The sequence below is a fragment of the Belonocnema kinseyi genome, chromosome 8 (genome assembly GCF_010883055.1).
Source record: "Belonocnema kinseyi isolate 2016_QV_RU_SX_M_011 chromosome 8, B_treatae_v1, whole genome shotgun sequence".
Lineage (NCBI taxonomy): Eukaryota > Metazoa > Arthropoda > Insecta > Hymenoptera > Cynipidae > Belonocnema > Belonocnema kinseyi.
Window position 1 is genome coordinate 96,575,572 of NC_046664.1, and position 12,224 is coordinate 96,587,795.

Sequence of the window (12,224 nt, forward strand, 5' to 3'; positions counted from 1 at the left end):
CAGATTAGCACCCGCTCCTGGCGAAATCCTGCGGTTGTCCTCATGACAAATTTTTAATTATATATATATTATTTTTTTTTTAAGCTCTTTTTGTGATGCGATCCCTGTAATGAATTAAACAAATCATGATTGTTATCTTTGTAGATATATTCAAATAACGAAGCGCTTACGCCAAATCCTAGATCCCCTCTCGAAGATTATAGTTTACATCTAGTTGATTTGCGCTGTGGGAAACTGTGTGATACGAGACATTTTAAGGCTGACAAAATTTATTTGTCCCATAATCAAGGTATAATTACTATCTTTCTTTACTTGTAAGTCTTTAGTTTTTTTTATATATTTAATTATTGACTGTGTAGTCTTAATGAAAATAATTGTAATTTTCAGGCCTTTACTTATACAAAGATATCTTAGCAGTGTTATCTGTGCAGCATCAGACGATACACATATTTCAAATTCTCGATGGAATGTTTATAAACGTGCGGATCATTGGCAGGTATTAAAAATACGTATCAGAAATTTTTCTATTAATTAACTGAAAAATATTTGAACAGTGTTATAATACTTAACTTCTGTCCAAGATTTTGTTTAGAAGACGAAGCGTACTTAGTCACAAGTGCCTGGTATGGTATAAATACTAGACCATTTAAAGATTCCACGATCAATAGTCTTAAACACAAACTACTGGTTTATCTTTACAAACGAGCGGATTGTATTAGTTACGCCACAAAGAACCCTTATGAATTAAGAAGATTCTATCAGTATTTTGATGTGGTATGCAATCTACATTTTCAAAATAATACTTTATCTCTGCTCCGCCAAAGAGAACTCTTCTTTTAAATGAGAAGTTGTTAATACTAAATTTTAAATAATTTGCAGTACAACGCGATGCGAATGTGGAAAATGCAGTTGCTAGACACAAATCATATACTCGTGAGATATTCAACTGAAGAGGTAGCAACATTGCAAGCAAGTGAACCTAACGCTCAGCCAGCGTTGTTAGTTGTTTACAACATGGTCACTGCCAAAGTTTTAGCAGCTTACGATAATGCTTCTAGACAATTGTTGACTCAGTTTGAGAACTTTAGTGACTTTTTTAGAAATGCGAGAATGAGTTCCGACTGCCAGTACATGTGTTCACCATCAAACAATATCTATGCAAGGTATGGTTATTTATTTAATTTTTGTTCTTAGTTGAAACTCTACAGAATATTACAAGTTATAAATGTTAAAAGTTGAAAATGTGTGCATTAAACAATTTCTAATTAAGTTTAATTACACAATTTTCAGTATTTAACAGTTCAGAAATTAAATCTTAATGAACGATGTAAAATACGTTGGTATTTGGGTCCTCTAAAAGAATTATGTTTTGCTTCCTTCATTTGTAAGATTCTACTAAACAAAATTCAAGATTTCAAAGCTGGTAATTATTTAACGTATTTGTGCTATTAATAATTTGTATTTATTTTGAATTTTTAAAAGATTACAATACAGAATTAGTTCCTGGAAAAAGCTCAGCTTTTTGGAGAAGTTGACATCTCGACTTTAGAGTGTACACCAGATTTTAAGATATCACAAAACTGCCAAAAAGATTAAAAAGGTTTTACAAATATTTAGAAAGATTTTAAAAAGATTTCAGAAAGATTTCCAAATATTTAAAAATTTCAAAATATTTAAGAATATTTCAGAAGATTTTGCAGCGATTCAATTATACGAAGATGTGAAAAAACTTGGAATAATTTCACAAAAATTTCACAGATTTCAGAAGATTAAAAAATTTTGAAAATGTTTCACAAAGACTCGAAGAATTTCACAAAGAATCTAAAAGATTGAATAAAATTTTTGAAGGAATTCACAAAGATATCAAAGGTTTCACAAAGATTTAAATTACTTCAAAAAATGTTTCAATAATTTCAGAAAAATTCAAACATTTCAAAAGATTAAACAAATTTCAAAATATTCCACAAATATTTTAAAGATATCACAACGCTTCAACCAAATTTTTCTAAGATTTCAAACATTTCGAAATATTTCACAAAGATTCAAAGAATCCAAAAAATTTCGTAAGCATTTGGAAAATTTTTTTTTCAAATGTCGAATGATTACAAAGATGAAAAATTCCAAATGTTTTCAAAATTTGTTCAAGATTTGATAAGATCTCAAAAATTTTGAAAAGATTTCAGAAGTCTTTCAAAAAATTTCAGAAGTTTTCGTTGAAGGTTTGAACATTTCAAAAATTTCGAATGATTTCGCAAACTTTTCAATGACTTAACGATTTCAGGAGATTTGAAAAATTCCAAAAGATAAGAAAGATTTTAGACGATTTTTCAGAAGTTTTAAAGTTTTCAGAATTATTGGAAATATTTCATAAATAGTTAAGAAATTTCAAAAGATTTCCCAAGTTTTTCAAAGAATTTATAAATATTTTGGAACATTAACAAAATTTCACAAAAAGTTCCACATTTTTTGAAAGATTTCACAAATATTTGAACGGGTTCACAAAGATTTCAGAATATTTACCAATTTTGGCAAGATTTCATAAAGTTTTTAATGATTTCGCAAATATTAAACAATTTTCACAAGGATACTAAAAGATAAAAAAAATGTCACAAAAATTGTAGACTTCGCAAAGATTCCAAAAGGTTTCCAAGATTGCAGAAAATTTTTTTTTAATTTCAGGAGATTTCCAAATTTTCCTCAAATTTCAAAGATTTCACGGAGCTTTGTACATAAGATTTCGAGAGTGATTAACCCTTTGAGTTTTTTATAGGTCTGACGGACTCGACATAAACATTGTTCAAATTTGAAGACCTAATTATTGATTAAACAGTAGGGTGGCTCAAAAACGCTTTTTTAGAGGACAACGACCCCCCCCCCTCCCCAATTTCATTCCAAATCCGAAAAAAGAAATCCTCTATTTTTTGTTTCTTGATTTCAACAGATACCGGTTTTGATTTGAAGTTTCCCATGTAAAATGCATGGGGAAAAAGCACTTTTTTTAGTTTTTAGAATAATTTTCTAAAGTTTGAAAAAATTTAACGGGAAAGTATGGGAGTCTTTAGAGAATTATCCAACGAAGAATTTCATCTATCAAACATATGGGTTTGACACCCTAACACACCCCCACGAGTACCGGAAAACTACCCTTAAAACAAAGTATGTCAATTCTTCATGAAATCAACATTTTGAGCACTGTATTCTGTTTCTTTTTTTTTTTAATTCAAAATATTAATATTGGTCTAGTGGATATGTATTATCATTGCTTAATTAATTTTTCATTATTTAAACAAATGGAATTTGTTTAAATTAAAATTATTTCTTGAAAAAAAGATCCTATTCCATCTTCACTCCATTGGGAATCGAAAAGCACCTGACCGGAAATCAGAAGTTTTGTGGTTCAAGAAATAATTTTAATTTAAAAATATTATTTTCCATCTAGTCTTATTAAGACGTTAAGCATTTTCTGTTATTGAAGATTCTTAACTTGATCGATATTGTGTAGATTTTCTGCCTTCATGGTTTGGAGGGTTGATCTACTGTCGGTAAGGTACAATCTCTGATGATATAGTAGATAAATTAAAAATTTTTTAAATAATTATTTGTTTAAATATTCTTTTTCGAAGATTTATTTTTTTTCCTCTTAAAATTATTACTATTAATCTAGTGGAATATTTAATAACATTGGTTCATTAATTTTAATCGCTTAAACAAGTGGAATTTGTTTAAATAATTTTGTTTTGAAAATTCTTTTTTTTCCTAAAAATGACTACTATTGGTCTAGTGGACTATTTATTAACATTAGTTCATTCATTTCCAATTATTTAAACAAATTTCATTTGTTTAAATAATTTAATTTCGATTTTTTTAAAATAAAAATTATGACTGTGGGTCTAGTGGAATATTTATCAGTAATAATTAATTACTGGTTAATAATGAATTTAATAATAATTAATTTATCAGTAATATTTAAGTAATAATTTTTATTTAAAAAAATAAAATTAATCGAACAATGTTAATCAATATTCCACTAGACCAAGAGTAATAATTTTTAAGCAAAAAAACTAATTTTCTAAAAAATTGTTTAAACAAATTCCATTACTTTAAATAATATCAGATTGATGAATCAATGTTAATAAATATTTTACTAGACTAATAATAATTTTAAGTAAAAAAAGACGAGATTACAGTGTTCAAAATGTCGATTTCATGAAGAAAAGACATTTTTGGTTTTAAGGGTAGTATTCACGTACTCGTAGGGGTGTGTTAGGGGTGTCAAACCCATATGTCTGATAGATGAAATTCTTCTTTGGATAATTCTCTAAAGGGTTCCATTCTTTCTCGTCACATTGTTTCAAACTTTAAAAAATTATTCTAAAAACTCAAAAAAGTGATTTTTTCCCATTCATTTTCTATGGGAAACTTCAAATTTCTTCAAACTTCTTTTTCCGGATTTGGAATAAAATTGGGGGGGGGGGGGTCGTTGCCCTCTAGCATGCAAAAAAGTATTGCCATGCATTTTTGGACCACCCTATTAAACATTTTCTTGAAGATTTATAATTTTTTTGAATATTTTTTAAAAGTCCTTTTTTTACAGAATACTGCAGCAAAGATTCAAACAAACGATAGTCAGTGCTCGATATGGTGGAATAACCGAAGCTACAAAAAGATTACTTGCTCAATTGCCAATTTGTGCACAGTCTTACTCTAGTTCTCCATATCTCGACTTTTCTTTATTTTCTTACGATGAAAAATGGGTGTCGATGATGGAACGGCCTAAGGCCTGTGGAGAACATCCGATTCGGTTCGTAAACTTTTAGACTTTAATTAATTTAATTGTACGAAATGATAAATTTAGTGAATATTAAAGAATACTAATAATGAAATGGATTATTTTTTCAGGTTTTACGCCCGCGATTCCGGACTTCTGAAGTTTCGAATGTACGCAGGAATGTTGGGAAGAACGCCACCAGTTGTTGCGAGAAGATTAGTGGCCTTTACTTTTCATCCGACGGATCCTTTCGCAATATCCGTTCAGAGAACCAATGCTGAGTACATAGTTAGTTTTCACGTACGTCATGTGTAAATAAAAGAGAAGTTTTTTACTTCTGATGACGAAAGACGATATTGTCAGAAATAATTGGTAATATGTGATACATGTTTAATGTGTATCGATATATTTAATAATAATAATAATAATAATAATAAGATGAATTCCTTTTTTTGCCAAGGCATCATGAAATTTCACATTAATAACGTTATTAATACAAAAACTTTCTAATTTAACTGTATAATATTTTCCAACCTCGACTCCTATTTTATTTGTTTTTTCCGAATTATTCATTCCAAAAATATTAAAAATATCTCAATAGTAGAAATTGGTAGCGTTTTCATTAAAAAATAATCTCAGTTCAGAAAAAAATGTTTTATGGGCAGAAGGCTTTTTTTTAATCTATAAAGAACTCTAAACTTCGACTGAATATCGTAAATTATAAAAAAAATATTTCTTTCTATTTTCAATCTAGTAAAAAATTAAAGTATGCTGAAATATTCTAAAATTTTAATGTTAAGCCATTTTGCATTTTTTTGTTTAGTTTAAAGGCTCTAATATATGTTCTCATTTTTAAAGTTTTCAATCTCTAAAACGTGAGTTCTTTTAATCTTTTGTGTGTTTTTTTATCAAATAATTTTTGATATTGCTAACAACGTACGTGTATATTTCGAGGTTATGTGTGTTACAATTCACCCGAGCGTTTTTTCCAAAGTACACAATATTTTTTGCCGAAAACCTTGGACTTACAAATAAACATATTAACTAATCTCCCGGAACTACCCTTCTTTGCAGGCAATCAAAAAAGTTTATTTCATAAATAATTTCCAGATTATCGGAAAGGCAGAGATGAAAAACGACGTAACCTCAAAATAATGCATATGCATACAATTTTTATTTAGCACAATGCATTTTTTTGTTATTATCCCTTTAAAAAGAGTCCGGGACGTCCTTTATCATATTTTATAGCATCTTTGAATTCAGTTTTTAAAAATTTTCATTTTTTTGGAAAAAAACCGGGGAAACTGTATCGCATGCCCTTAACGTGGGGAAAATTTGGATTTTCGAAAAACTGAACTCATACTTTAGACTTTGATCGAAACCTGCCAAAAATTTTAGGGTTTGAAGAGGAGTGGCTACGATATAAAGCCATACTAATACATTTTTTCAATCCCTAAAGACCTTGGCACTTTTTGATCAAACCCTGAAATATGAGTTCAATTGTTGAATATAAAAAATTTTCCCATTTTGATTAAATGGGATTTTGAAGTGCCATGTGGCACGTGTTAATATTTGAATTTTGCACAAAATACGGAGTTTCTTTTTTTGTAAATGAAAACTCTTGAGGGGATGATATGTCCTCTGTAGTGAAAACATTTTTGCAATGCTCCTCTACCTTACACTATTCGTACCAAAAAAATCCGATTTTGAACCGTCATTTCGGTACGCGTTGTCACGGCTTAAAAAAATTATATAAAAGAAGAATCAATGACAAGTATTTTTATCAGTTTAAATAAGCGCGCCACAAAAATCATAAGATTTGGTACGCATGCGTAGTTTAAAAAGTTGCAACCCATTGCGGTGTCGTGTCCTCGTGGTCGAAAATTGTGATTGCATTGCTTAATTCGTGTTTTAATAATTGTAACAAGTCGTAATATCAGTCACGAATTTCATTCCCTTCCACGTTGAAGTCCCTTTTCTTTGCAATTTCAAACTCCCTTGCTTTAGAAACGAAATACAATCATGTTTCCGGGCTCTGCTCCAATCGTCGTTCTGAGTAAGTTGAAAACAATGAAATTGTTATAATTTTGTTTTTGGTTGCCAAAGTTAAAGAATTCAGAGGATTTTAATCATGTCTATGTCTCTCGTAATTGCAGGCGAAAATACAAAACGCGATTCTGGAAAAAAAGTTCAGAGGGAGAATATCCAGGCTGGAAAGGTGAGTCTTCCATGTCATTTTCGTATCTGTCCTTATAAGGACTTCACCGGCGATGTACACCTACGTGCACATACATTGACAAAAATTTCGATCTCATTTATAATTAATTTAATTTTATTCTTTTAGTTATTCTCTTATAATTAAATGTCTTAAGTTTTCCTCGATTTTTAGGTTAATAATTTCGCAGCAGAACGTTTTTTGGGCGCATTAGTCATTCCGGTCATTTCATCTGTTCGTTTTTTTGCGTAACACTTCAAATCATTCATGAATGTAATTGAGATAAACTGAATTATTTTCTGTTAATTTTTTGCTGAAATATCAAAAGTATTTTTTTCGATGCGCTCAATTATTAGTCCTCAAGTGCATGAAATAATGGACCAACTCTACAAAAAAACTAAGTTATAATTGATCCAAGTCCATTTGAAAAGTTGTTTTTAGTTTCGAAAACTGCGGAATAAATTAGAGCCGAAAAACAAGTTTGAAGAAATGTCATTAAACAAAACTAATTTTTACAACATTCTGTACCCTCGGAAACTATAATAATTTATTAAATTATTGGAATTACTATTCAATTTCAATTTTTTTTTCGTGAAGAAATTGATATCTTATATCTATTATGTTCAGTGAAATATTTTTTTACCGGTGTATAGATGATATTTATTTTTAAGATTGTTTATCTGCAATTTTCGCAAAATCTTGTTACAAAATTAGCAGAATCTCAATATAAATTTCAGAGTTGAGCTTTATTTTAGAATTATAACTTACTCTGCTTGGAATTTTTGTGGTAATAGAAATGAAATGTGAAAATTGTTTAATTAGCCATTCTTTTGATGTCATTTAATTTAGTTTCAATTTTGTGTTTGTTAAATTCATTTTTTTTTATTAAACATGAAATTTTCGATAAAAGCCACTTTCAAACAAATGTATTAAAAACAAAAATAAATTGTTCAGATTTTTTTTTCTAAAATTCTTGTTTTAATTATTTTTAATAAATTCAAATTATTTTGGTCCTGTTACGAATTTTTATATTTTTAAAGGGTCAGATTACGATACCCATGGCGACAGAGTTTTAAAGTAGATTGCTATAGGATTTTTTGCGAGAAATACAAATCTGAAAGTTTAAAATTATTATGACGAATATTTTTCGATATATCAATTTTTTGTTGTTCAAATTATTGACTTATTTTTGATTAAAATAATTTAGGAATGTAGATTTCAGGGGGATTTTTTGTGAGAAGCCCGGATTTGCATTTTTTAAATAGATATCGAATGTTTTCGAGTTGTCGAGTATTTCCGTTAAATTGAATAATAGAATAATGCAGGTTCTACCCCTACCCCGTTTTCAACGCCTCATGGGGGAGGGGGCCTCCTGCGACTCGTCACATTAATAGCTCAAAAACTGTTCGAAAAATCGATTTAAAATTTTCAGATTCGTATTTCTCGCATAAATTCGATCGGAATCCACATTCAAAACTTTGTTGTTACGGATATAGTACGCTTGCCTCATAAAGAGATAAATATTAAATCGAGGAATTGATCACTCTTGAAATCTGGTGTACAAGCCTTCGTAAAATCTTTGTGAAATGTTTGTGGGGCCATTCACCTACAACGTATCACGTATTCTGTGCAGGAACTTTGTGCATTTTTTTTAAATTATTAAAATCTTTGTGAATTATTTTTACTAATTGTGAAATCTTTGTAAAATATTCGGCAATCTTTCAATTCTTTCTGAAATATTTTTGAAGTTTTTTGATATCATCAAAATCTTTTTGAATTATTTGAAATATTTGTGAAATCTTTGCGATAGATTCGTCATATCATTGAAATCTTGTGAAATCAATGTTTTTAAAATTATCTGAAATATTTCAATTCTTTCTTAAATATTTGCGATTTTTTTTAAATCATTGAAATATTTGTGAAGTCTTTAACATCTTTGCAAAATCTTCGTGAAAACATTGAGAACATCGTTGTGAAATATTTATAAATCTTTGTAAAATGTTTTTCAATTTTTCTGAAGTATTTTTAAATCTTTCGAAATCTGGTGTAGGTACACTTAAACCCCGAACGATGAACCCCTCTGAATATACTGTGGTAAAAAATACCGATTTAAAATGTTAAACTTATAATCATGAGCTTTCAGAAAAATATTTTTTTTTTATAGAAGTACATATTTACAATATCTAGTTTTTTGTGCAGAAATATAATTAAAAAAAAAATATCAGAATTGTGCAATTGAATGTAAGTGAAATGTAAAATAACCTTTTCTTCCTAAGTTTTACAATTGAATCTAATTCATTTTATTTTCTAAGGCAATCGCTGACGTCATCAGAACATGTCTGGGACCACAAGCAATGTTGAAAATGTTGATGGACCCGATGGGAGGAATCGTAATGACCAATGATGGAAATGCGATCCTCCGTGAAATCACAGTTCAGCATCCAGCTGGAAAATCTATGATCGAAATTGCCAGAACTCAGGATGAAGAAGTCGGTGATGGAACCACATCAGTCATCGTCCTCGCTGGGGAAATTTTGGCAGCTGCAGAGCCATTCCTTGCACAGGGAATGCATCCCACAGTCATTATCCGAGCTTACCGTCAAGCTCTCGAGGACATGGTTGCAGTTCTCAACGATCAAATAAGCATCGAACTCGATCGCACGGACAGAAAAAAACTCGCGGAAGTCGTCAGGTCATGTGTCGGTACAAAATTCATCGGTCGCTGGTCTGATCTTGCTTGCGACATAGCTTTGGATGCCGTACACACAGTTATGTTTGAAGAACATGGTCGTCGTGAAATTGACATCAAGCGATACGCCAAAGTCGAGAAGATCCCGGGAGGAAGCATCGAAGACAGCTCTGTTCTAAAAGGTGTGATGATCAATAAGGATGTCACTCATCCAAAAATGTGTCGCCTTATTAAAAACCCGAGAATCATTCTCCTCGATTGTCCTTTGGAGTACAAAAAGGGAGAGTCTCAGACCAACGTGGAGATAATGAAGGAGACGGATTTCACGAAGATTTTGGAGATGGAGGAAGAGAACGTGAAGAAGATGTGCGATGATATTATCGCTTTGAAGCCGGATGTGATATTCACTGAGAAGGGAGTTTCTGATTTGGCCCAGCATTACTTGGTGAAGGCCAACATCTCTGCTGTTCGCCGACTGAGGAAGTCTGATATCAATAGAGTTGGCAGAGCTTGTGGAGCGACTGTTGTGAATCGTACCGATGAGCTGAGAGAGGAAGATGTCGGAACTGGTGCTGGCCTCTTCGAGATCAAAAAAATTGGTGATGAGTATTTCTGCTTCATCACTGAGTGCAAGGATCCCAAAGCTTGCACGATTATGCTGAGAGGAGCGAGCAAGGACATCTTGAATGAGACTGAGAGAAATCTTCAGGACGCTCTTCATGTCGCGAAGAATCTCCTGATGGAACCGAAACTCGTGCCTGGTAAGTAACTGAATTTCCAGTTACATGTAATTACTTAAATGCATTCAAGTTGAGAACATCTAAGGGAATTACAACCTCGTGTCAAATTTTGTATTCCGGTTTTCACACACATCCATCTACTCTTTCGACTCCCCTCCCATCTTTGAGACCCCCCTTTCTTCAAATTTGAGTTAATCTTATTGTGTTAAGTAACTTTTCACGCATTCGTAGTTTTGAGTTATACCCATTTTAATTGAGAACATTAAATATTGAATAATTTATTATTAAAGCTTTATAATTAGAAAATTTTAAATTATAAACTTTAAAATTGAACAATTTCTAATTCCGCGAATTCGTGTTCAAAGTTGTAATTTTTCTATATTGATCAATCATTTTGGATGTCTCTAAGTCGAAAACGTTTAAATCGTATAATATCAAATGTTGAATTACAGACTTCATACTCTTTTATCTATTTCTTTTTTAACACTTTCCTCTTGTTCTTTTGCTTAAATTCAAACTGAATTAATAGAGCCGAATAATAAAATCCAACTACATATTTTTGATTGGATGTTAATTCTTTTTGGTGAAAAATTAGACTTACTTGGTTGAAAATTTAATGATTATGTTGAAAATTCAAATAATTTGTTGAAAAGCTTTTTTTTACCGCAATTAAACTGCTTTGTGGAACATTCGCATTTTTAGGTAGAAAATTAATCCTTTTGGATTGAAAATTCTTCTTTTATATAGAAAAGTCATCTTTTTTGGTTAAAAATTCTGCTTTCTTGAGTGAAAATTAAGTTTTTTGCGAAAAATGTAACTGTCTTCTAACAAAATCGTCTGCTTGCCATGTAAATTCCACTAATTGGTTCAAAATGCATCTGTTTTTTTTTAATTTGTCCCTGATTCAAAGTTTAACTGTCTTTTTGGCTTGATAATTCAACTATTCGGTTGAAAATGCGACTGTTTTCGGTTAAAGTTTAATCTCTTTCATTTGAAAATTAGACCATTTGGTTTCAAATTCATCTTCTTTGGTCGAAAATTCAACAGTTCTGTTGATTACTCGTCTTTTTGGATATGATTAAAAATTTCTCTTCTATGTAGAAGTCATATTTTGTGGTTGAAAAATAAGGCTCTCTTGTTTGAAAATGAACTTTTTTGTTTGCAATTTAACTGTCTTCTAAAAATTTCGTCGTTTTTGCATGAAGATTCAACTATTTTGTTAAAGATTCTTCTACATATTTTGCTAAAAATTCGTCTCTTTTGCTTGAAAGTTATTAATTACCTGGTTGCAAGTGCAGTTAATGTTTATTTGAAAAGTATTCATTATTTTTAAATTCAGCGACTTGATTAAAAATTAATCTTCTGGGTTTAATAAATTAATAATTTCTTATTCAATTTGTATAGTCTAAAATACAACAATTTTATTGTTGAGTATTATCAAGTTTAAAGTGTTCAAAAAGAATGTCCCTGAAGCTCCAAATTAATGTAAATTATTAATTTCTCTCATTTTAAAATAATCCAAGTTAATAAGATTAAAAGTTCAAGAAGAAATATTTCAAACTTAGATTTAGAATCCTTCAAGCTGAATGAATATTGTTAAAAAATGTTTCAACTTTAAAGCTTATATTGATTGTGTAATAAATATTTGAAAACCGATAATAATCACGTACTCTGTATTTCTAAACAAATAAAGTTATAAATATCCTTTAACGTCCGAGAAAATCAATATAGGATCAGAGAGAAATAGAGAGTCACAATGCATTAGAAATATCAGTTGATAGAAGCATGGCGCCCCCTACTCGCCCGTATACC

General features: G+C 30.3%; 2 protein-coding genes across 2 annotated transcripts in view; both read left to right on the plus strand.

Annotated features, from left to right (window-relative positions):
- Positions 1-5,186, plus strand: part of LOC117179055 (DET1 homolog) — a 6,392-nt gene extending 1,206 nt beyond the window's left edge. Inside the window, exons 3-8 of the mRNA XM_033370692.1 lie at positions 145-289; positions 388-496; positions 582-774; positions 880-1,163; positions 4,595-4,801; positions 4,900-5,186. Of these exons, the coding sequence (XP_033226583.1) occupies positions 145-289; positions 388-496; positions 582-774; positions 880-1,163; positions 4,595-4,801; positions 4,900-5,083 (1,122 nt within the window). The 3' untranslated portion in view covers positions 5,084-5,186. The remainder of the gene's footprint in view (positions 1-144; positions 290-387; positions 497-581; positions 775-879; positions 1,164-4,594; positions 4,802-4,899) is intronic.
- A 1,416-nt stretch (positions 5,187-6,602) lies between these two features.
- The window catches only part of LOC117177956 (T-complex protein 1 subunit gamma), a 7,756-nt gene continuing 2,134 nt past the window's right edge, over positions 6,603-12,224 (plus strand). The window contains exons 1-3 of the mRNA XM_033369093.1: positions 6,603-6,824; positions 6,925-6,986; positions 9,296-10,433. Of these exons, the coding sequence (XP_033224984.1) occupies positions 6,791-6,824; positions 6,925-6,986; positions 9,296-10,433 (1,234 nt within the window). The 5' untranslated portion in view covers positions 6,603-6,790. The remainder of the gene's footprint in view (positions 6,825-6,924; positions 6,987-9,295; positions 10,434-12,224) is intronic.